A 23,399-nucleotide genomic window follows, 5' to 3' on the forward strand; every position below is an offset into this window, starting at 1 on the left:
TTTCCAGAGATGCAGAACAGGAGTCCTACATCCTTATTCTCTTCAAGAAGTTCAGAATCCTTTCCCACAGCTGCAGCAGCTCTGGCTTTTTCCCATGCTGGTGGGAGGAGGAGCAGCCTGTGCTCCCTTGACTTTTTATCAATGCCCACTTTTCCTTCCCCTTGCTTCTTAAGTACCCCCTTAGAACCTCATTGATTTTACAGCCCTGGCATCAGACAGTACCTTAAATAGACAAACTACTGCACTTACCATTTAAAAAAGAGAGTACTGAAGTTTTCCCAGTTTGCTTCAAGTAACAAGGGTAAGCTCTAACTTTGGGTGGAAATAGTTTTGCAAACCAGCCCCAAAATTACTGAGGTTATTTCTTGCCATTGACACAAGACAGAATAAATCTCCAGAACTATATGTGGGTTTTTTGAACAAATATGATGCATAAAGTTTGGAAAAAAATGTAGGTTCTTGGAAGGTGCCCTACTGCTTGAAGGCACTGAAATCGTTGGCTTCATTTGTTCTGAATGAAATTCCTTTGAAAGAAATATGACCCTTGCATCGTTAGTCACCTCTTTCAGTAGTTTCTCTTTTTCTCTGCATTCCACACAAGACTCTGCAGCTTTCACAGAGGTAAGGAGAATAAAGAACAAAGAAAAAAACTGAAAATCTGGAAGGAGAAGAAACAGTAGAGACTAGCAAAGAACTGGAATAAACAATGTGAAGGTAGAAATGGGAAGAATTAATTACTTCAAAAAGCTAGGAAGGAGGTGCAGCAAAGAGGGTCTCTTTTGGTGTCACAACTAAGAGAAGGGATGACATGAATATGAAACCAAACAGACTGTTGATGCTCTGAAAATAAAAGTGAACAATAAAATAATCAAGGCTTTTCCCCAATTTTTTGGTTTGTATCTCAACTAGTATGTGCAAAGATTCAAAAGAAATCAGTAGATTTGCATAGAATACGCTGAATGCATTTCCAGATGTTGCTCTGTCTTTAAGACTAGATGTGAATCTTGGTGTTATTAATGAAAGATTCACCTGATTGCAGATAGCTTTTTATCAGGCTGACATTTTATTTTGTGTTTCATAAAACTGTACAAGGCAATTCCTGACATCTTTTTTTTTCTCTCTTTCAGCCAGAGTCAAGTTGCTCTTGGAAAGTGTGAAGATAATCTTTTTCAGTTGTGCTTAGAGGATCAGACAGTCACATAAATGCAGGTGTGTTGGATTTGGCTTTTTTTTTTCTTTCTTTTTTTTGGTGGAAGTTTTAAGGAAGCTATAGAATAGGTGTTTGGGCTTTTGTTATTAATTGAGATAAAGTTCAGTAAACACGCAACACAGATCCCCATAGATACTTGGAATCTGAGTTCATCTAACTCTATTATCGCTCTTTCTGTTTAAGCACTGGGTATAAAACAATATGCCTTTCCATTTGAGTCAGAGCTGCATTATGTGTGTTCTTAGCATCTTAACAACATTGCATTAAACCTCTTTGGTGCTACTCTTTCCTTATTGTGAGAAAGTAACTCAAAGCCTATTTCACCACAGCAAATTAAGTATAAGGAGTTTAACAAACAAATGGTGAGAGGGGAGAAAACTATCAGAAATATTTAGCTGTTAATGTAGATTGTAGTAATAAAAGATGTCTAACCTGTTTTTTAAGCATGTAAAAATTATACTGTTAAATTATACTGTTTTTATTAGCCGGTATTGCTTTTTCAGCTAGTTAGGTGCTTAAGGGTGTGAAATTTATTCATGTTTTACATTAAAGAAGAGAAATCTTTCAAAATATTTATGGAACCACTGGGTCTTCAGTGGAGGGGAATTGCTACGAACAGCAATGACAAAACCAGTATAATCATTGACATATTTTTCTTTCACTTTTCTCTCCATTTTTGAAAAATACTAATTTTGAATAATCAGCTTACCAATGTGAAAAGGTTGAGAAATGCTATGCCTAGCCCATCATGGTATTCAATAACCTCCTTAAGCAGCAGATCTGTGTACTGACACAAATGTTTTCACTAGATATAATGAACCAAAACTTTGAGGCAAACTTAACTCTCCATTTTGTGGCTTCAAGACGTCTTTAATTTTATCTATGAATTGAATTTAATTAAACTCAAAAGTCAGTCTAATTAAAGCTTTCAGACCTAAAATAGTCTATTTCAGCTATTTTTTCATCTTATTTTTTTCAGTGCAAACTTGTGCTTTGGAGTGCTTGCTTCTGAACTAACTGTTAGAAATACATAACTCTACAATAACATTTTTCTGAGTCACTTCTCAGATTAGAACTGCACTTTAAATATATAAGAACCCTGACTACTGTGCTTAGAGTGTTTTCCCCAACCCCTTCCACTGACTTCAGCTGTAATGTGCAAAGCATGCCAGTGAGTTTGGTAGCATTTTGACATCAAACTCTTCTTTATCGTGTTTTCTTTAAATATTTTTCCTCCGCTTCTAGTATCTAAACGTAAAAGAAGATTGTAAAGCCATGGCTTTCTGTGCAAAAATGAGGAGCGCAAAGAAGAGTGAAGTAAACCTGGAAGCTCAGCATCAGGGTTTAGAAATACTTTTCTACCTGCAAGATAAACATCCCATTTGGTACACCAGTGGCGAGTTTACCTCAGAGGAGCTGTGCATTGAAGCTGCTCAAAAGTGCTGTGAGTATATGGCATTATATATGTTCTCAGTGACAAAGTCTGACAGCATCAGCAACGATACCCTCTCTCCATGTAAGTCAGTGCTTATGGGAAAAATGTGGATGATATATAGTCTGGATGGAAACCTTTGCAAGGGTCTACTTGGGCAGTACTTAACTTGTTTGGAGTGGGAAAAATGGAGACTTTCTGGTAAATGATGACCTTGCCCCCTGCTTTCTCGCAGATACAGGTACTGATTTTTTTTAGTAGGGTAGGATTAGGCTCCCTTTAGGAGAAGAGGAGACATAATAGACAAATAATATGAGCAAAGCTGTTTTTATCTCATATACTAGTTAGTAAACCTGTCAAGATCTGTGCTGTTACAAATCCCGCACTTTTTGGAGAGGGCTAATGGGAAAAAAATGTAACCATTTTCTGCTTTCCAAGTTTTAATTTTCTCTTCTGTTACCTGATACTTCTTTGCAGAGAATTACGATGTCTACAGTGTTAATAATTCACCAGTTAATATAACCTGAACTGTGTACAATTGTAGTAGTACAGAAATGATGCCTAAGTTGTGTAGCTCTGTAACTGTGCTCCTTGACTCAGCAAAATGTTTTGCATGGGCCACTCGTCTGAGGGTTGGACTAGATGATCTCCAGAGGTCCCTTCGGACATTACCAATTCTATGATTCTATGAATGTGTTGATAATTCTACTGGACTCAGTAGATTTAATCTTAAGTTTAACCCTCATGAATCAGGGCTCTGTTACCCTTTTATACATACATTTTTAAGGTTCATCTTTTTTTTCTTCTTCTTCCTACCCCAATTTTTTATTCTGCAGGCTTTTTGGAACACTAGGTATCATTCAGCTGATATGGGATTAGTAAATCTGGCTGTGTATACAGGCAGACCTGTTTCTGGGGATAAGTTTCCCTGCAGCTTTCAAATGTTTTCTTTTCCCTTGTCATCTTGGTTCAGGTCAAGTACCTTCCAATTCATTTGCCTAATTACTTCTCTTCCATTATAAGAGACAGAATGATGAGAATCTGAAGAACAAACACGGTCAAATAAGTACTCAAATTTGTTTTTGAATAGGTGTTAATGAAAATCAGAAGTGCTTGAAACCCACTATAAAGGAACATTCCTTAGGGGAATGTCTTTCTGCTTTCTCTTACTCTTAGCCATGTCCACAGTCTAGCTAAGGGAAATATAAAAGTCTTACTATTTCAGCAAGCCGGTGGTGCTGGTCTCTGTTTTGAATTACTGCCTGAATTGCTCATAGTTAAACCATTTACGTGCTGCCAGTTTACTTGCAGAAAGCAGTGACTACCCAACCTCATGTTCTGTGAACTTTGTAATTAGCTTATTCAGCTATTCATATTTCCTTGGCTTCTGTTCTTCCCTTCTCTCTCTCCCCAATTCAGAATAGGATTGTTTTAGTGAATCCTGTAGGAACTGAACAATGAGCTCTGTAGCTGGCCCTAATTCAGAGAGGCCTTAAGCACCTGCTTTAGTCCTCTCTGGAGGGAAGATGCATACGTGACTGGGGCCTCAGACACCCTGTTGCAAAAAGGTACTGCCTCCTATTGAAGAGGAAACTGAAGCAAAGAATTCAAGCATTAGTCTAGTTGAGTAGTCTAGTAAACATATAGGGCTTATTTTTTGCAGGGTTGCTGTAAGGGCAAAGGTTAATGCGGATCAGCCTAAGCATGTGTCAAAGTTTGGCCTTTGTTGGAAAACTCTCTGTTGAATTAATAAAAAATGGAAAAATGATGTTACACTTTTCTGTCTGTGTGCTAATAGGGAGATTTTCATCATTTCGTTAAAATCTTCCCTTTCAACTATGTGAGTAAGATTTATTAATAAAGTAAAATTGGTAACAAAATTGTGGTACTTCTGAGTGGTTTTGTTGAAACAGACTTTTTTTTGTGCTCTGGAAAAGATAATGGTTTTTAAGTCCAGTCCTTTGGCAAAATCAAGATTTCAAAATAAGTTTAGCGTCAGAAGTGTCTGAGATGTCAGATAGTTTATACATGATAAAATCAGTGGGGTCAGCCAACACACCCTTTAGCCCTATCTTCTTCTTAATGTTTTTTTTTTTTTTTAACTAATCATACTATCAGTTTCCTTTTATGGTAGATACTGCAAGATCAAATGTTTGCTCTATGTGTTTGTATTTTTGGGGGTGTATGTATTGTAGCCTTCTGAATTAGCGCGTTTGTTTCTCTAACAGGTATATCTCCACTGTGCCATAATCTCTTTGCGCTGTTTGATGAGAACAAAAGACTCTGGTACGCACCCAACCAGGTCTTTAAAATAGATGAGAAAACATCACACCGGCTCCATTACAGAATGAGGTAAGTGTAAAACATCTGAAAAATGAATTTTTTGAGAGCCACAGTGTTAGTATTGTCCTTTCAAAGATATGTAGGTGCTCTAACTCTTACTGCTGAGCTTTCTGAAGAAGCAAGAAAACAAAACCAGAAGTGGCTTGCTCTTCACACCATAGATAAGAAATTAACAGGAAAAGCTTGAAATGTTTCCAGAAGTTTTTTGTCTTTGCTATATAACCGTGAAAGAAAAACCCAAAAGTTGAAAACCACGATAACCCAAATCCATAAAGCTGTAGCTGACTGAACTAGCTAAAAGCTAAATTGAAAAATGGCTCAAAACTTTGGTTTATCATATCAGTATTTTGCATATTTCGGTTTCCATTTGAAGTGTTCAAAGTGAACTATACTCCTGCTTAAGTCAATGGGAATTTTACTATTAACTTGAAAGGAAGATGATACATGCTTGTGCTTTTAAAAATTCTCCTCTAGGACTTCAGGGGAATCTGTGTGGCCTAATTGTGAGTGTACTGGACTGGAGAATGCATCAGAAAATTCAAAACACTGTTCCCAGGGTCTGAATTCTTTGTATACCATCAGACTGAACTTCAGGTGGCGTTTTTAAAATATAGCACGTAGCCTCTTGAAATAGCTGAGTCTGAATGGATACACAACCTTATTCACTGGAAAGTGAAAACAGCAATACTGAAAACTGTTGAGCAATCCCACATTCTCTAGCTTGAAGGAAAGATGTCCTCATTTTAGTATTTGATAGAAATCTCATTTTGTACATGATACTCCTTTTCTTTTATTCTGTTTTTTTGAATCAGTATGAGTATTAAGCATATGATGTGGGATAGAAGTGTTTGGAATAAACTCTTACTTCCAGGCATAAGTAATCTTGAAACTTCGCACATTTTCCTAGAGCAGGTTCATCTCATCCTTGTCAGTTCTCCTAGGAGAATCTGTAAGAAAGTACGCTTCTACATAATATCCCCTCTTTGCCTTAAACTGTAATACTTGCATGGTCAGTTTGGGATGTAGAGACAGAAGTTTATAAAATCAGGTGCTAATGTAACTGTATGCTTTTTAATATCTTTTTTTCCCTGATAATCTATATTTAGACAACATGCCTATCATTTGTACACATTAATGATAGAACTGTTGCATATAAAAACTCAGGTTGTACCTGCAAACTGTTTTCTAAGCTACCTAGAGAATAACAAACGCTTTGCTTCTGCAGATACAAAGAGAGACACTTGAAAATGTGATCCTGGAACTTTAAGGAATATCAATTGTGATTACATTTGTGCTGTACAGGAACTATTTTTATTGGATGAACTGTTACAAGGAAAACTTACAATTAACAGATAGCTCTTCGCTTTTCAAAAAATTACTATATATACTATACTATGTAGTAGCTATCGTTAGTAGAGAGTATTATAGCCTTTCTTTAACATGGTCTCTGTATTAGCAGCATTAATGACTTAACCTCAGCTAGTCTCAAATCATAACGTGATAAAATTTGGTAGGTAAACACCGTGCAATAATAGAACTGAGTGACTAATTGAAAGAAGCTGGGAGGACTCTGGTGGCTCTTACAAAGTATTATTTACCCTTTCTTGCTTTAAAGGATCAGTCAGATCAATGGTATATTGGATAAACTTTTTTTTTTCTTCCTATAATGTGAATCTGGGTCATTTTCCCCTCATACTGAAATTCTCTGGTGTGGTCTGCTTTTCTCTTTAAAAGAAGAAGAAAGTATTTTCAAAATACTTGTGGGAATTTGATCCTTTGATTTGAAGCATAATGCTGTTTTTAACTCCATTCTTAGAAAATAATTTCTACTACATTTTGTTTTGGTATGTTTCTGCTTTGGGTGAATGGTGAGAATTCCTTCCAGCTACACGTTTCATTTCTGCTGTTTTAGGTGAATGATGAGAATGCCCTCCAGGTACACTTCCGTTTCAGCTACGTATTACATATATGTCTGATAAAACCAGTTTCTTTAAAATTGCTTGGACAGATCCCTCTTATAAATCTTCTTTAGTTGTTTACAACTCTGCCAAATTTTATGTATTTAGGCAGAATTTTTCTATGTTGAAATCTATTTTCTGTATTTCTTTCTATTCTATCATATCATAAAAGAAAGCTAGGGAAAATGCCCTGCTTTGTTCTGATGGGTTTTTTTTTAAGCTTTCAGAGTTGGGATTTGAAGTTTGGCAGAGGTATTTCTTTTGTCAGATGTACTTTATGCATGAAAATTTGCAAAATTTGGGCCAATTATGTGTTAAAAATAATTTCAAATACATTTAAGAAAAGATTATATGAACTTAGATGCTATAATATAAAGATTCATATAAATACTGCAGTATATTGGTAGTGTGATTTTCCTTGCTTTCATTTCTGATTCTGTGTGGGTCTTGGCTTGGGCACCTGATCACAACAGAGTTGAGCACTGAAAAATTATAAGCAATGCAGGATTCAGAATAACTCTTCTCTAAATGAATGCTGTTTATTCTAAACTCTGTAAGAAGCAAGATTCCTCTTAAAATAGGAAAATAGGAAAATGGTGTGGTCTTACTTAATACTGCACTGTGTTAGACAGTATATAATCATGCAGAGACTAAGTCAGCTTTGTATGAACAACCTTATTTTTGACATTTCATTACTTTTATGGGCTTGACTTAGTAATATCTTAGCTAAATTAAATATATAAAGTGAAGGTACATGATGACTAAATAGTTTCAAATGCTTTTAGTTGTTTAGATTTTTCTTCCACTGCCGAAAGCTTCTAGGTTTACTTTCTGGTTGTGTGAGCTTCCCATACATCTCCTCTCCGCATCAAATCTGTGCCAGCTGGTATACTTCTGGCCTACAATGTATGCACAGAATTGTATTTTAAGAGGTCTTGCTTTTTACGGGAAACTTTGTAACTAACTCTTATTTCCCTCATTTACACCAACTAAAAAAAAAAGTCTACAACATAAGAAACCACAATATTTTGTAATATCCTGAATAATTAGCACATAGACTGAAGGAGGTGGAGTTTAATTACTCTGCAGCTGAGTTAGGTGTAAGCGAGAGGTTACCAACATTTCTTTACGTGGCAAAGGGAGCCAAGGCCCTGGAAAGTCAGGAAAGGGCACCGCTGGCAGCCCGGCAAGGCGGGCATGAGCTCCCCTGCAGCCCCCCGTGTCCGCCCCGGGCCAGCAGGCTCTGAAGCAGAGGTAACTCACACTCTTGCAAGTCTGGCTTCTTGCTCCTCCATGGGCTTTCCTACTTCAAAATCTTGTGCCTCCATTGCTGTTTGTGAAAATGGAATAGCAGTCCTTTCCTTCCCACTGGCGGTGAGTGTCAAGGCAGAGCCTGTCCCTTATTTTGTTTATACGCTTCCTCAAACAATGGCGCTCTAGTTTCTGTTGTAACTTTGAAGTGCTGTGTTAATCAGCACAGTGTAACAGGTAAAGGAACAAATTATCATCTCAATTACAAACAATACACAATAACTTGCCCATAATTATTTTCAGGAAATACCAAAGGAATTATAGTTGTTAATTATAATTTGTCTTATAAGGGAGCATAAGGAGACGGAGTAATTTCCTGGAAGCAGAAGAATTTGTTTTCCTTTGACTTTATGCTTAAACTAAAGAAATTCTACCATGTCTTGGAGTGCTTGTCAGGAGTTTTCACCATAGCGGTGTATGGGTGTTCCGACTCACGCCATATCCAGAGGCTTTTTGGGGGAATTTATCAAAAAGAAAGAAAAGACAGAAACAATAAAGAAAGTCTTGTCTGCTTAAGAGTAGTTTGATGCGCAATTCTTCACTTGAATGGCCAACTTATTGTGCGGAAAATATGTGTAAAGAAAGCACGTAATACTCGGCTGACAAAAGTAGACGTTGTCTTGGGCTCTTAAGGTCTTGACTCTCCATTGAGACTGATGCATACTGACCTCCGTTACTGCAGAATTGGGGATTAATCCACAAATTCCCATTCTGATCAGAGGCAAATCACAAAGTTATAATCACATATTTTAAAATACACATTCGCGTGGACCTTTTCCTCCACAGTAGTAGTAAGAGTTTACCAATTGACTTACTGCTATCTAAGATGTCTCTTAAAATTTTTATTGCGTTATATGTAAAATGAAATTGCTTGGGCAACATTCTAATTTGTTACTTAAGCAGAAGGACCTCTTTCTTATAATGCTCCCAGTGTCTTCATAGTTTATAAAGTAGTTTTGATTTTCAACATTTTCTTTGAATACGGAAAATATGTATTTTCAGTTTAGGAGTTGCATATGCCCATCACCTGCTTCAACATTTTCCACATAAAAGCTTAGGTTTTATTCTCCTTCCCTTTCTCCCTCTGTTTCTCTCTTTTTCAAACATTTCCTTTTATGTGCAATGTCTATTATAGTTCAAATTCATTTGTACTATCCTGCATTAAGCTATTTATTCTCATTTTGATTTCTTTCTGATTTTACTTATTGCACATTTAGATAGACATTCAAACCTTAGCTGTCAAGGCTTCATATGTTACTATGAAATAAATTATATGGCACTCACTGTGGTCATTGTCTACAAGAAATGTCCGATTTCTCACCTTCTTTTGTAGTAGTAAGTACTTTTGCTTTACTTGCTAGGGCTGCTGTTTGTGTGTTCTTACAGAAATCCTTCCTATTTAGTAGATGTATTTGCTCTGCTCTGACCTCTTAATTGATCATGTCATGGTCACGTGCAAAATGTGTACTCTTGCAAAAGAAACATTGATCCAAACCAGATTTAATTAAAACTTTATTTAATTTAAGATGCTACCGGAACCCAGATAATCACAAATTAATGGAATCATTTAGACAAAGATTTTTCAAAAGGTGCAAACAGAAGATTGGACTCAAAAAATTATTCATTTTCAGCAGCTGTCAACTTGTTTAGTAGATTTTTACTTAAGAGGCCTACTGTAGACCTATGAGTAGAAAGTTTGTTTGTAATATACACAGAAATCTTTTAAAACTAAGATGATTTGAATTAGTGTCTTTTATACCAGCTCCACCTAGGACTCTGTCTTAAACCAAAAGGCAGTAGAAATTTCAAGGTGGTGAGGAAGGTGTAGCACTGCTTCTGGCCCCAGCCGTCAGGACAATTCTGGTCCTCTGGACAATTCTGTACTGTGTATTGCTGTCTATAGAGGAGGAGGTTTGAAGTTGGCCCTTTCGATTAGCCATTTCATCCTGGAATGGAAGTGTCAACCACGGTTAATGCACAGTCGAGGCATTACACTGCTCAAGCAGTGTGAGATAATTAAAACGTAATTGCCAACTGATTGGCACATTCTTATTTAGTGGACTGCACAGGGGTGAGACAGGTAGTAAATCATGATATTGTGAGTTCAGAATGTGTGAGATACTGTGCAGTGGAAATGCTGAAGACCTTTGACTGATGCACCACTTTTCCCCAGTTCCTCGGCCTAGGAATGCACTTTTGGCAGTGAACTGGTGTGAGCTGCAATCTCAGGGTAGAAGAATGAAGTTTGGGCTTGTACCTAGACTGTTTTATTCTAAAAGTTTATGTATCTTACAATAACTGAGGTTTCCCCCAAAAGTTTTTAAAGATACCTTCTTTTTCTTGCCAGATACTACTTTACAAACTGGCATGGGACAAGTGAAAGCGAACCCTCGGTGTGGAGGCATTCCCCAAAGAAGTCCAAGAACTCTTACGAGAAGAAGCTAGCTCCAGAAGGAACCCCCATACTTGATGCAAGCTCATTAGAATACATTTTTGCACAGGTAAGAGCTTGTATGCAAGTCTCTCAGCTATTCTAGTCACATAAACTGTTTAATACAGAAGTAGTTTTGTCTGCTTTAAAAATCTATTTTCAAGCAGTAAAGCTCTTCTAAACCTTATCTGTTGATGCTAATAAGCATTTTCTTCATATCTCTGCGTGGTAGAGCAAAGAGAATTTGTTGCATGAGGAAGAATCTGTCCATATACAGAACTTAGAAAGGAACACTATTCCACAGTCCAAACAGGGCTGTATTTTAAGGCACACTTTCTTTAATATTAACTGTTTTTTGATATAAACAGTATCACCTTTTCTTTTGTGAAACATTAGCACAGAATGACTGTACGACTTCTACAGTTTTAACTTCTACAGCTGAATGATAGCAATATTAAGAACTGTGGTAGTATTGTGTCTTTTTAATTAACTTCTTTTATTGTATGGTGTTAAAACATTGTCTGGTAATACCACTGTCCCACAGCCTGCTTACATGCAGTGTCTTTTTCTTTTGCGCTTCCTACTTGTTGGCAGCACATGTAGTGTGCTGAACATGGCAATCAGACAGGGTCCCTCTATCAGAAAGTTTATGCACTTAACCAAAACAAGTTTACACACATACAGATAATTTTGCAAGCAAGAAGATGTCTGGTTTCATCAAGGAAAGGGGAAGTATTCTCTTTAAAAGATTGAAGTTGATGGAGGTTTGTGAAAGGAGCAAGGTAAATACGCTGGAGAAAAACATGTTTGCTCTTAATTCTGAGTTATAGTAACTACAGAATTTTCAGATTGAAATATGATTATGTCCTTTAGAAATGAGATAGCTTAAGGCTGCAAAAGTAAACAATCCTGTTATGAAACCACAATAAAATAAAGTAACAAGTTAGCTACAGCTAGATGTGCATTTTGATGGTACCACTAGCATTCTAAAGAAATAAAAGGAGGAAAGATTTTTTTCTCTATAATGAACTCATGCCTTATTTCATTCAGGATGTGAACATATAGCTGTGTTCATATATACAACTTTGCAAAATTACTGCTTGAAAACGTACTGCAAAGATGATTGTGTCCAGCTTTTTTTTTGAATGCCAGTAAAATGATCATAAATGCCTTTTAAGTTGGTGAATGAGTAAGAACTCCAATTAATATTTTCAGATAATATTACATTAAGCAAAAATTCACTGTTCAGTACACCATTTACAAAGAAAAGCTAAAAAGAAAAATGTTAGAGCTAATGTAAGGAACAGAAACATCTCTGCTCTTTGGCAAACTAGTGTCTGTCGAGCAGTCCCTGGGCAAGGTGGCTGCCATTGGAAGTTTACAGTCTTAGCTTTGCAACATGACTTAAAGACTAAGTTTATGAAGTGAATAAAGGGATCAGGTGATGAGCAGATATAAAGCAGAGACACAAAGTGTTTATTCTGTACCAAAAAAATATGATGGTGCTAGAAGGATATGCTTTCTTTAGCTAGTAAAAATGTGGATTCTTGATAAGCTAACATTGGAAGTGAACTGGGAGTTTGGAAAGATTTGGGCAGTGCTAGCTGAGAGCCTAGCTTGACAAAACCATTTTCAGCAAGGGGAACCACATAGGTTCTTCCTGATAATCCACAAAGCTGTGGATGGTGTAAGGGATGGATGTTCTGGGAACAGTCCATGTGATGATTCTACTTGTGGTCTGGAAACCATCATTTTAAGACTTTTGCAAAGCATAAATGTAGTTGTTCCTTCCCAGATAGGCAGATTTATGAAGTGACTAGTGCTTGCCTACAATATTGTTTTACTGATCTAAGAGAAGAGTTACTCTTTTGCACAGCTTTTCCCTTCTTCCCCTACCCCTTCTTTTCATGACTTTCAGCTTTTCCTGCTTAAGCAGAGTTTGATCTTGTGACCTATTGGTTACTAGTAGATAAACAATGACAAATGTGAAGTCTAATAAGTCTAATACCTTTTTTTTTTTTTTTTTTTTTTTTTTGCTTCCTATTAAGGGACAGTATGACTTAGTGAAAGGCCTGGCACCAGTTCGTGATCCTAAAAATGATCAAGAAGTTCATGAAATTGAAAATGAATGTTTGGGAATGGCTGTCCTAGCAATCTCTCACTATGCCATCAATAAACAGATGAAACTTCCAGACCTTCCCAAAGATATCAGGTAAGTGAGGATAAATTCTTGTTCACAATTAGGCCTGCTAGAAGCGAGCTGGCTGTCCTCTTCTAGAAGGGATATTAAATGTTTTACCTTCTAGGGTCTTGACCATACAGGAGTTATCAGCTCTAGCATTAGTATTGCTAAGTGGATCTTCCAAATCCTGTCAGTAGGGTTGTGTATCTGAAGCTTTTTCTTCTCTGGAGAGTATATGAAATTTTATGCAGCTAGGGCAGCTAGCGCACTGATGTGTTATGTTCCAGTTGATTTGCTGTAAATTCAGGATGCTGGATCAGTAGGTTCAAAAATTAAAGCATTATTAAGTGGAAGCCTAATGAGAAAAATGCTGAGTCAGTTCAGCAGAGCATCTGATTAATGACTCGTTTTAGTAACGTTTCAGTTTTACATATCATATCAAAATAAAATTTTGGTGCTCTTTCTAGCAGGTAGTATATTACAATTAAAGTTTCAAATAGCATGCAACTTATCATGTTGGATTACAGTTACAGCTTTGTCATTCTTGCTAGTTCAAATGTTATTCTTTTGACCAAGTGAAACGCAGATTCTTTGAAATCATTCCTGAAGGCTGAGATTCACCTTTGTCAGAATTTCAAGTCTGTATACAAGCACTGAATTGTCGCTTTTGATAGAGGTGCTGTGAACTGTTCTTAAAAAAATTTCATCTCGAAATTTACTTACTTGAAATGTTATTGATTTGAATGGACTGTATCCATCTGACTACAAAACTTTCAGATAAGGTTATTATTTGAATTGCTGTTGGCTACTAATACTATAGACCACTTCTTAACCCTAAATGCGTAACATTTTACTGCATCCATTCTCTGTAAAATACTTTTAAAGTAAGGCAGTTGCATTTTAGAGTTAAAAGTTTAGGAGAGAACAATATTAACTCGTAGTGCTGTTCTTTCTTCTAGTTACAAGCATTATATTCCTGAAACTTTGAACAAGACCATCAGACAGAGGAATTTCTTAACCAGAATTCGGATAAATAATGTTTTCAAGGATTTCCTTAAAGAGTTTAACAATAAAACCATTTGTGACAGTAGTGTGTCTACACATGATCTGAAAGTTAAATACTTGTCGACAATGGAGACCTTGACTAAACATTATGGAGCAGAAATTTTTGAGACTTCATCTTTGCTGATTTCATCCGAGAACGAAATAAATAGGTTTAATTGTGGAGACAATGAGATCCTCCCACAATATGAAGTGATCGTAACAGGAAACAATGGAATCCAGTGGCGGCTGAAGCCAAATGTAAGTATTGGAGGATTACTTTTGGGGTCCTGACAGTTCTCATAAAATGTATGTAATCTTTAGACACTGCAGATCCGCTTTCCTATAAAAAGATTTCTCTCACAGGGTTATAGGATCATTCAGGTTGGAGGGGACCTCAGGAGTCTCTAGTCCAACCTCCTGCTCACAGCGGGGTAAGCTATGGGGTCAGACCAGGTCGCTCAGGGCTTGATCCAGCTGTGGCTTGAAAACCACCAAGAATGGAAATGGCACAGCCTCTCCGGACAGCTTGTTCTACTGCTTGATTATTCTCATGGGGAAAATACTTTTTCTTCTATCAGCTCTGAACCTTCTGTTATTTCAGCTTACACCCATTTCTCTCAGCCTCCTACCCAGCATGGCAGGGAAGAGCCCGGTCCTGTCTCCTTGATAACCCCCTTGCAGGCACTGGTGTCTGCTATTAGGTCTCTCCTGAAGCCATCTCTTCTCCAGACTGAGCAGTTATCCTTACAAGTATAAATGGATAGTTTGTTAATATACTATCCTTTACATCTGGAAAAATTCCAAATCTTTTCGTTAAGTGTTGCCTACAAGACAGGAGGACTTCTCTGTACTATACAACTGCTGCATAGTTTGATCAGCCGATAGCTTTAGCGGAAGGAGATGATTAGCAAGCATTAGAAGGTAGCAAGCAAGTTAGAAGGTAATTTCATAAAACCTTCTGTTGTGCCTAAACAGCATTGTCCTTTGCTTCTCTTGAGTGCAAAAAATCACCAGGAAAGCTAAAGATGGTACTGTCTTTACCAAACCAGATATAGGTCTTGAAATATCAGCTGCTTTGGAGACCCTCAGGGTTTGGTGCTTTGTCGTGATATCAAGCATTAACACTGCTTCTATGTATTTGGCACCCCCAGATGCCACCTTTGCTCATGCTGACAGACTTTTCATGAATTAAATTATATCACAGTGATATTAAAGAAAAGCTTTCTTATGTCAGTGATACTTTATACGTTGTTCTTCATTTCAGCGCTCCTAAGGTCACTTTGCTTAACCTCTTTCCTAGTTTGGGTACGTAACCATCAAGTATGCTTTAGGTTTGGAGGGATTATGGAACATACTATAGATTTTCTCAACTTGTTGTACATGAACAGATTGACCTCTTTTTGCTTCCCTCAGTTCCCCCCAGTGATGAGAAACTTGCTGGTTGCTATCTTTTGTAGCACAGAAAGCATTGCGCTTTTCTCCATTTAAGTTAATGACCTCTGTCTCTGATGGAGACTTTCTGTTTTAAATGATAGTATTAATGAGGGGAGGAGAACTAATGTTTGAGGAAGAAAAACTTGCAAGTAATGCAGCCTGATTTTTGCAGCCTTGTAAAATCCTGCTTCTACTGATTTATAGTTTATGTTCATTTAAATGCCTAATAAAACACTTTTGTCTCAATGAGAACCTTTCTGTGGGTAGCAGGAAGCTTTGCCCAGGCCTGAACATTCACATCTTTTAAATAATCTAATGCATTAGTCGCTACTTGTCCAGAATTTTTGATCTGTAACCTGCCCAGCTTTGTTGTGGTCTGCATGCAGAACTGCAGCTGCTCTCAGGAGTGGTTGAGGCATGCATTGTGGGGAGAACGTGACTCTTGCTTTCGGGCTGAGGTCTGAAAGGATACCTCAGACACATACTTGGGAAATTTCAAATTAACCCTTTCAGTCCTTTCTTAATAATAATATTCCTATCATATTGGTAGAGGTAAGTTGCCCAGCTAAAGATTGCACAGTGGTTGCTGGCCATACTTAAGATAAATTATAAGATTTCTTTGCTCTCAAACCTCTTTCAGCCTTAAGACAACAGTCGTATGGACAATTCCTGAGAATGTATATCCTTGCAATACAGACACACTGAAGATGCAAACAAATGTTTAATTCAGTGCAGAAGACGCTCAAGAATTAAATACCAGTGGAAGATTATTCTGTCATGAGATTGTTTTGGAGTAAAAACACTGTACTAAAAACATATGTTTTTTATTAGTATAATTTCATCCCAAATGTATTTGCAGTCTGTACAGATAGAAAGAGAGAAACATAAGATGAAGAGGAAAAAATCAGATGGCAAAAACAGAAAGGAGGAAGAAAAACACAGAATTCGAGACTCATGGAACAATTTTTCCTATTTTCCTGAAATCACCCACATTGTCATCAAGGACTCCACAGTTAGCATTAACAAGCAGGATAACAAAAGGATGGTAAGAACCAGGCGTGGGTAGGTTCCCCTCCTACGGGCAGAAGCTGTAGTAATGACACAGGGTTGCTGGGCAACTGGTGACAACCTCTTTGAGGAATGTTTGGGGATTCTTTTAAATAGCATAAATATGTTGACTTCAGTGTACAAATGCAGAAGTATTAGTTAGAAGAGAAGCCAGTTGATGAGTACTTGAACAGTACTTCCTCTACATTTCTTTCTGCATACTGTTTATCAACTTATTTTCCCTTTGGAGCCCCAAGCTTACAGCAGGCTCCTTGCCAGGCTTCTCAGCTAGTGGCCTTCCTGTGTATGTCTTGGATAGCCAAAAGTAGCATAAAGAAAGAGGAACTCAGAAATGATGGCAGAGGGAGAGGACACAAATGCAGAGAAGACTTAGGAGGGAGTGGAAAGACCGTTTATAGATACCCAGTATTTGTGTCCTAACTGCTTCCTCTTGCTGGAGGCTGCCAGCTGTTAGAATTTAGAAAGGAGCCACTGAAGTTCACTTGGCTTCAAATCCAGCACGTTACCCTAGTCCTAAACTTGCGGTGTTTCACAAAGGCTAGCATGAGAGTTTGCTGGACAGATCTCACATAGGATTACAGCAGACCTTACATCATGCTAGATGATTAAAGTTCCTAGCTAATAATGGAGGTGAAATTGGCCTCATTTATTTATTTATTTATATGTATATGTATAAATAAACATGTGCTCGCTCACTCTCACGCTCTCTCTCTCTCTCTCTGTAGTCATAATGTCACAGGTCTCCAGGTTTCTGGCCAATTTTTTTAGCCATTCCGTGCAAAAACCATGATAAAATGAAAACACATACAAATTGTTGGATATTAAAATATTCATGTAATATTTTAACTATACTGTAAGATTTCTTGACTGAAATATCTTTTTGTTATAGGAATTAAAACTGTCCTCACATGATGAGGCCTTGTCATTTGCATCTTTGATAGACGGATACTTCAGACTTACAGCAGATGCCCACCATTATCTCTGCACAGATGTGGCCCCTCCGCTGATTGAGCACAACATAAAAAATGGATGCCATGGACCCATTTGGTTAGTAAAATGGTTTGATTTTAATTTCCCAATCAAATAATTAGTGCTTTAATTCTGTTGTATATTTAATCCATTAAGAAAATTTAACATTTTGGAGGGCTTCCATGCTGCCCAGAATTAGTTACCAAAAGGTAGTAGGACAATGTAGATACTGTCAACCTGCTGGTGTCAACTGGCACCTGGCTGTAGGGGTTTCATTTTTGTAACTCCAAACTAAATCTTTCCCACATGCTCATGTGAACAGTTAGTAGGAGAAGTTTGCTGAAGAGGGAGAAGAGAGGTCCCTTACCTACGCAGCTGAAAATGGGAGAGTTGCGTTTTCAGCAGTACTGACTGTACTCTTGTTGCAGGCAGTAAAAGAAGGACAAAGCTCTCGTAATGTCAAAGTAAACAAAACTGAGACAACTTAGTGTTAAAAAAAACAAAAAAGCAAAAAACCCTTCACTCACAGCATCTTTGCTGTGCTGCTACATTTCTAATAGATTGCAGTCATTTTGTTTTCATAGTTGTGCTGGTCATTACAAATGACATACATAAAGCACTCTCTCATAGGCTGTAGTTCAATACTTTGCTTTGCTTTGTTAACACTGATCAGCATTTAATATACAAGATAAAAATTCAAATTTCTTGTCCTAAACCAGTCGCATATTCCTAGATTTTGTCTTCCCATTACAAGAAAAATTTATCACTCCACATTTATTCCCTCCACATCAACTTACCCATCTATAAAACTGTATTTCCTTGTTATAGCAGTATTTTCAGGCTTATTTCACTAATAGCTGTAAAGACCATTGGTAGTTGAACTGATGGAAATATTTTAGGTAAACAAAGGTGAACTTGATCTTCATTGGCCCTGGGAGACTTGGATGGAAGTACAAGACTTTGTTTCTTCTTTAGCTAAAGGAATTATTTTCCCTTCTGCTCACCTTTTTGACTTTTCCTTTTATATGTTAAGACACAATATATAGAAAACTGTGTGCGCTGTATTAGAAGCAGACTTTCCCCATTATAAGCATGCTTAGAGCTTAATGCATCTTTCTTTTGTAAATGTGTGTGTGTGTGTGTGTAATGCACACAAATCATGTTTTAATAATAGTATAATAGTGTAAGTAATAGTGTAAGTATTTATAAGTTGCTGTTGTACTTATCTTTCGTGGATTTTACTAACAGTTTTTGAATGCAACAAATGTGCACTAACTCTTTCAGTACGGAGTACGCCATCAACAAACTGCGACAAGAGGGGAACGAAGCAGGAATGTATGTGTTGAGATGGAGCTGCACAAACTTTAACCACATTCTTATGACAGTGACTTGTTTTGATGGCTCAGAGGTATGTCAGGTGTGGCATTACCAGCGGTAATCCGATAATGAGTTAAAGAGTACCTGCTCCCTGTAATCCATGTTGATATATTCCCATTCTTTAGGACAATCACTCTTCCCTTTCTTTGGTAGCTGATTGCAGCAGAGGGTATGCTCTTGTACTGATAGATTCATTTTCCCTAGACTTTTATGGTATCTCTGAAATACGATTCATTACATCCAGAACAGTACAATATGTGCATGAACATGATTCAAATTAAGCTTTTTGGGGTTACTTTATGCTGTAAGAATTACATATTGAATTTGTTACTGCAATTTACCTAATGTTTCTTGAGCATGAATTTAAATATATAAACATGTTTCTGTTGAGACACTGACAAAGGATAGTGAGTTAGGATAGTTGGCTTTACATGTAGAGAACTGCAGAAGGGGTCATGCAGACAGGCAGCTTGTGGAATATATTTTGTAAAAGATGAGAGTAAAAAGGGAAACCTCAAGAGGTGGGATGGGTGAGAAAACAATGTAGTCATGGTTAGAAATAGAAAAGAAGAATGTAATAATTACATAAAAAAATTGAAAATCACTGACTGCAATTGAAAGTGTACAGTTGATTTCCTTGTTTTTGGATAATATTTAAACTCTTTATGCAACAATAATATTAGCATAAAAGCTTACAAAACACTTTAGCTTTGAGAAAAAAAATTGCAAGAATGAATGATGAGGCCAAGAACAGAAATCTGAAACAAAAATATAAAATGGTGTGGGGGAAAAAAAACCTTGAAAATAATAGCCACCTCTTAGCATGGATATTGGTCTTTTCATCTGTAGACCTTTGCAACAAAAAGGAAAAAAAAATCACATCTTCTAACAGACAGGGCAGCTTAGGCATTGACACAGGAAATGAGTTTTGTCATGGAAAACATTCAGCCGTCTTGCAAGGCTTAGAGAGGAGAAGGAAGAGAGGTTTGCATGAAACTGCAGAATGTGTGAGGTGAGGAAGCTGAAGTAAAGGATAGGGCATGGGCCTGAGATACGTAAGTGTGAAGATCTATTCATTCTTCCCCAATACCTTTGAATGAAACTGGAAAATTGAACAGAAGTCTGAAATCTTGTTGATTCAGCTTGTTGAACAGTCTGAGTTGTGAAAGGGAGTTTTGCTATCTTTAAGTTGAGATTTTGAAACCAGGGTCCAGATTGTGCAATTCTTGGCTGAGCAGAGAAAAAATTCCTGCTGAAGACTCAGGGCTTCTGTGTGCTCTTATGCTGTGCTATACAGCTTTAAACACAGAAGCAATAATTTGGACTTGTTAGATGCTTGCATCTTCATATTGCTCATCTTCCACTGTTTTTATAATCCTTCATGAGACTGAAGCTTTGGTTAGAGAAGCCTAGCTCAGGAGCTAGGCTAACTGATCCTGGATGTAATTTCAAAAGCTTTTCTGAGAGCCTTTATGAGAACTTGCCCTGTATGGATTTATTAGCGCCTATGAGTGTTCTTTCCCTTTAATGATTAGTGTGTTGCTTTTTTCTCTCCCTCCTTCCCTAACAACAGATGCTAAATAGTTCAGTCCAGTACAAGAACTTCCAGATTGAAGTGAAAAAGGGCGGGTATTTCCTACATGGTTCAAACAAATCTTTCTCATCCTTAAAAGAGCTGATGGATCACCTGAAAGGACAGATACTTCGGACAGACAACATAAGCTTTACACTGAAGAGATGCTGCCAGCCAAAACCAAGAGGTAGTGTCTGTCCCTTAAGACAAAAAACTTCATTGTTGAAAGAAGACAAACTTTAGAAATAGGAGGCTTTTCTTTTTGTTTTTTTCTTTCTTTTAGCATTTTAGTATGTTCTTGTGTGAAGCTCTTGTCACTTAAAAAAAAATGTATACTAGTGTTTCTTGCTTGTTTATTGAAAGGGAGTCTTGGCAAAGAGCAAAGGTAAGTACTGTGAACAAGGTATTGGGGGTTTCCTTTTAATATTAGAAGCTTGGCAGAGAGTGCTCAGGGCCTGCTGCTTGTCACAAGCCTTGTTTGTATGAGCTTTTCAGGTGATGGTGAGAAAAGTTCAAGTCTGCCGTGTTGTACCTAAACAATCGACAGCAGAGGCAGAACTTCAGATTTGTTTAAAAAGAAAATGTCACAGCTGACTCACAGTCACAAGTTGAAATGCCGCAGTGAAGCAGGGGCCATACAAGGATCTTCCTTTGCTCCACAGTCACATACGCCAGGCAGAACACTGCCACTAATCACGTTGCTTTTCCTAACAAAGGAAGGCTGCAACCTGCAGTGTGTTGTGTTGCAACCTTTGAGTTGAAGTTTGTTTGCTCTCATTATGAACTGTTGTGTACTTCATTAATCTTTATGAAGCAGTGGGGAAGAATTGGCCAGCAGCTGTTATCAAGCAGAACAGACTTTATGCCAGTAGACCTGTCTGTGAGGTCAGATTTTAGATGGCCTGGGACAATCATGCTTTTGTTAAACTGTCAATACCAACACTTACTAAAATTGTTTGCTATAAGCTACAAGTTTTTTGCAGCTGAATTTTCTATGAAAGAGGAAATACTGAGTGGTATGGTTATGTTGATCAGATAATGGTTTCCTGTTAGAATAAGGGGAATAACTGAGCTACATTAATTACGTTCTCATTTTGATAGTTTTAGAAGAGAGTGTTCTGTAGATAAACTCTGAGTTTATAGACCCTTCTTAAGAACAGTGCTAGTTGTCTGGAGCATGGAGAGATTAAATATTTTGACATTTTGATTACATTTTGGCAGATGTTTTTGGAATGAAATAAACAAAACAGGTCAATGAGTTGTTGTCCACCCATCTCTGATTTTACTTGCCAGTAATTTTATTTCATTTTTTTAGGGCATTCATATTTCTGGACTTTGGTGCATTATCCTTTTGCTTCTCAGTTCTGTCTCTTCCTTGTTCCCTCCTCCCCTTTCTTTGAATTGTCTGCTTAATTAGTTATTCACAAAACAGTTTAAGTACTGAAGAAATAAAATAGTGTTTCCAACCTATGATCCATTACTGAGTGTTTTAAGAATGCTAGATGATTGTTTAGTCTTGACACACATGTTCTGCTCCCAGTAAGGGGAAGGTGAGATGCACATAGACATCTAAAACCATCATATAATGATGAATAACTCCTGCTGTCAAACACAGGAGAACAAAACTCATATTCAAGACTTTTAGATCTAATCATGCCATTCCCCTGACTGGAAGCAGTGAGGAGAAGATGCTGGGCTTTTGTGTCTTTGCCTGATATTCATTCTTTCTCATACACGTCTTATGCTCTGGAAACGGAGACTGTTAGTGTTTCCCAGAGCACAGGAAATTTTCAAGGGGATAAAGAGAAGAAATGAGGCTCCAGCTGTCTCTTACGCATCTGCGCACTGGGAAGGAGGTACAGCTGTTGGCAGGAGAGTGTGTGTAGTGTTTAATTAACAGGTGGCAGAGCTACTGCCTCTTTGGGTCCCAGGTATTTCTCAGTGCAGTTGCTTTTGGACTATACTCCCCAGTATGGCTGATACTAAGATTGTAAATATAATATAAAATATGGAACTGTATTTCAGTGAATTCTGTTGAATGATAGAACTGAAGTTACTTGACCAGGAATTAAGCGAAAGTTTCCTTTTTCTCTTGTCTTCATCCACTTGGGAATTTACCTTGCAGAGAGCATATATAATAATGTTACTGGCTGAGAAGGATGAACTAATGCAGCCATCTTTAAAAAGTCTTAAAGAATATTTCCTCTCCTTGCCTTCCAGAAATCTCCAACTTGCTAGTTGCAACCAAGAAGGCTCAGGAATGGCAGCCTGTTTATCCTTTAGGGCAGCTAAGTTTCCATCGAATCCTCAAGGAAGAAATTATACAGGTAGGTATATACAGGTAGCTGCTGAACTGTATTTGTCTGTTGTAGTCAAACAAGTATGGCAGGCTACCATGCCCATAAGGTAATATAAAATCACCACATTCTGGCTGGTTGGAGAGTCCTTCCACTCCCATTTCTCTTCAACAAAACTTCCTTTGAATCTGTACTTGTATTAAAACCTCTTCTTAAAGGAATCAAAATGTTCATATGCCCTTGCATAGCAGAAAGAAGAGAAACTTGGAAATAATGTCTTTCACCAGAAATCAAATTGATAATCTAGCAATTTTCTAGTATACTTAGAAAGAACTGCTTCTAAGATCATTCTTAAAAGAACATGAAGGTCTTAGGAGCTATTCTTCCTAGCTAGTTTGTTTACTAAATGCACCGGTATCTTTTAAAGCCTTGACAACCTGTGTTTTAAACTAATATCCTATAGGAAAAATAAGGATTAAAATATTCAAAAGCTCTGAAGAGTCTTGAAAGTCAAAGTTTTGATTTCTGAAGTGATTTAGCACGCAAGTGCCCAAATTTTCTGACAATCACATGCAGTTAGGGACTCAAGTGACCTGAGTAAACTTCAGTAAGCATATAGTGACTTTAATGCATGAATCCCATTTAACGTGTCTGAAAGTCGTTGGTTTTTAAGTCATGCAGTTAGCTGCTTCAGTTAAACAAAAAACTTCTTTTCTTTGTACATAGTGTCACTGACTGGGGAAGACACATGTAGATTATGTGGATTGGTT

The 23,399-nt window shown here is 37.3% G+C and overlaps 1 protein-coding gene across 1 annotated transcript in view; it reads left to right on the forward strand.

The window, feature by feature from the left end:
- Positions 1–23,399, forward strand: part of JAK1 (Janus kinase 1) — a 65,143-nt gene that overhangs the window by 30,076 nt on the left and 11,668 nt on the right. Inside the window, exons 2-12 of the mRNA XM_062580937.1 lie at positions 1,128–1,209; positions 2,456–2,654; positions 4,871–4,994; positions 10,602–10,755; positions 12,734–12,897; positions 13,827–14,169; positions 16,205–16,390; positions 17,303–17,460; positions 18,667–18,790; positions 20,333–20,519; positions 22,553–22,659. Of these exons, the coding sequence (XP_062436921.1) occupies positions 1,204–1,209; positions 2,456–2,654; positions 4,871–4,994; positions 10,602–10,755; positions 12,734–12,897; positions 13,827–14,169; positions 16,205–16,390; positions 17,303–17,460; positions 18,667–18,790; positions 20,333–20,519; positions 22,553–22,659 (1,752 nt within the window). The 5' untranslated portion in view covers positions 1,128–1,203. The remainder of the gene's footprint in view (positions 1–1,127; positions 1,210–2,455; positions 2,655–4,870; positions 4,995–10,601; positions 10,756–12,733; positions 12,898–13,826; positions 14,170–16,204; positions 16,391–17,302; positions 17,461–18,666; positions 18,791–20,332; positions 20,520–22,552; positions 22,660–23,399) is intronic.

Source organism: Rhea pennata, chromosome 8 (assembly GCF_028389875.1).
Source record: "Rhea pennata isolate bPtePen1 chromosome 8, bPtePen1.pri, whole genome shotgun sequence".
Taxonomy (NCBI): Eukaryota; Metazoa; Chordata; class Aves; order Rheiformes; family Rheidae; genus Rhea; species Rhea pennata.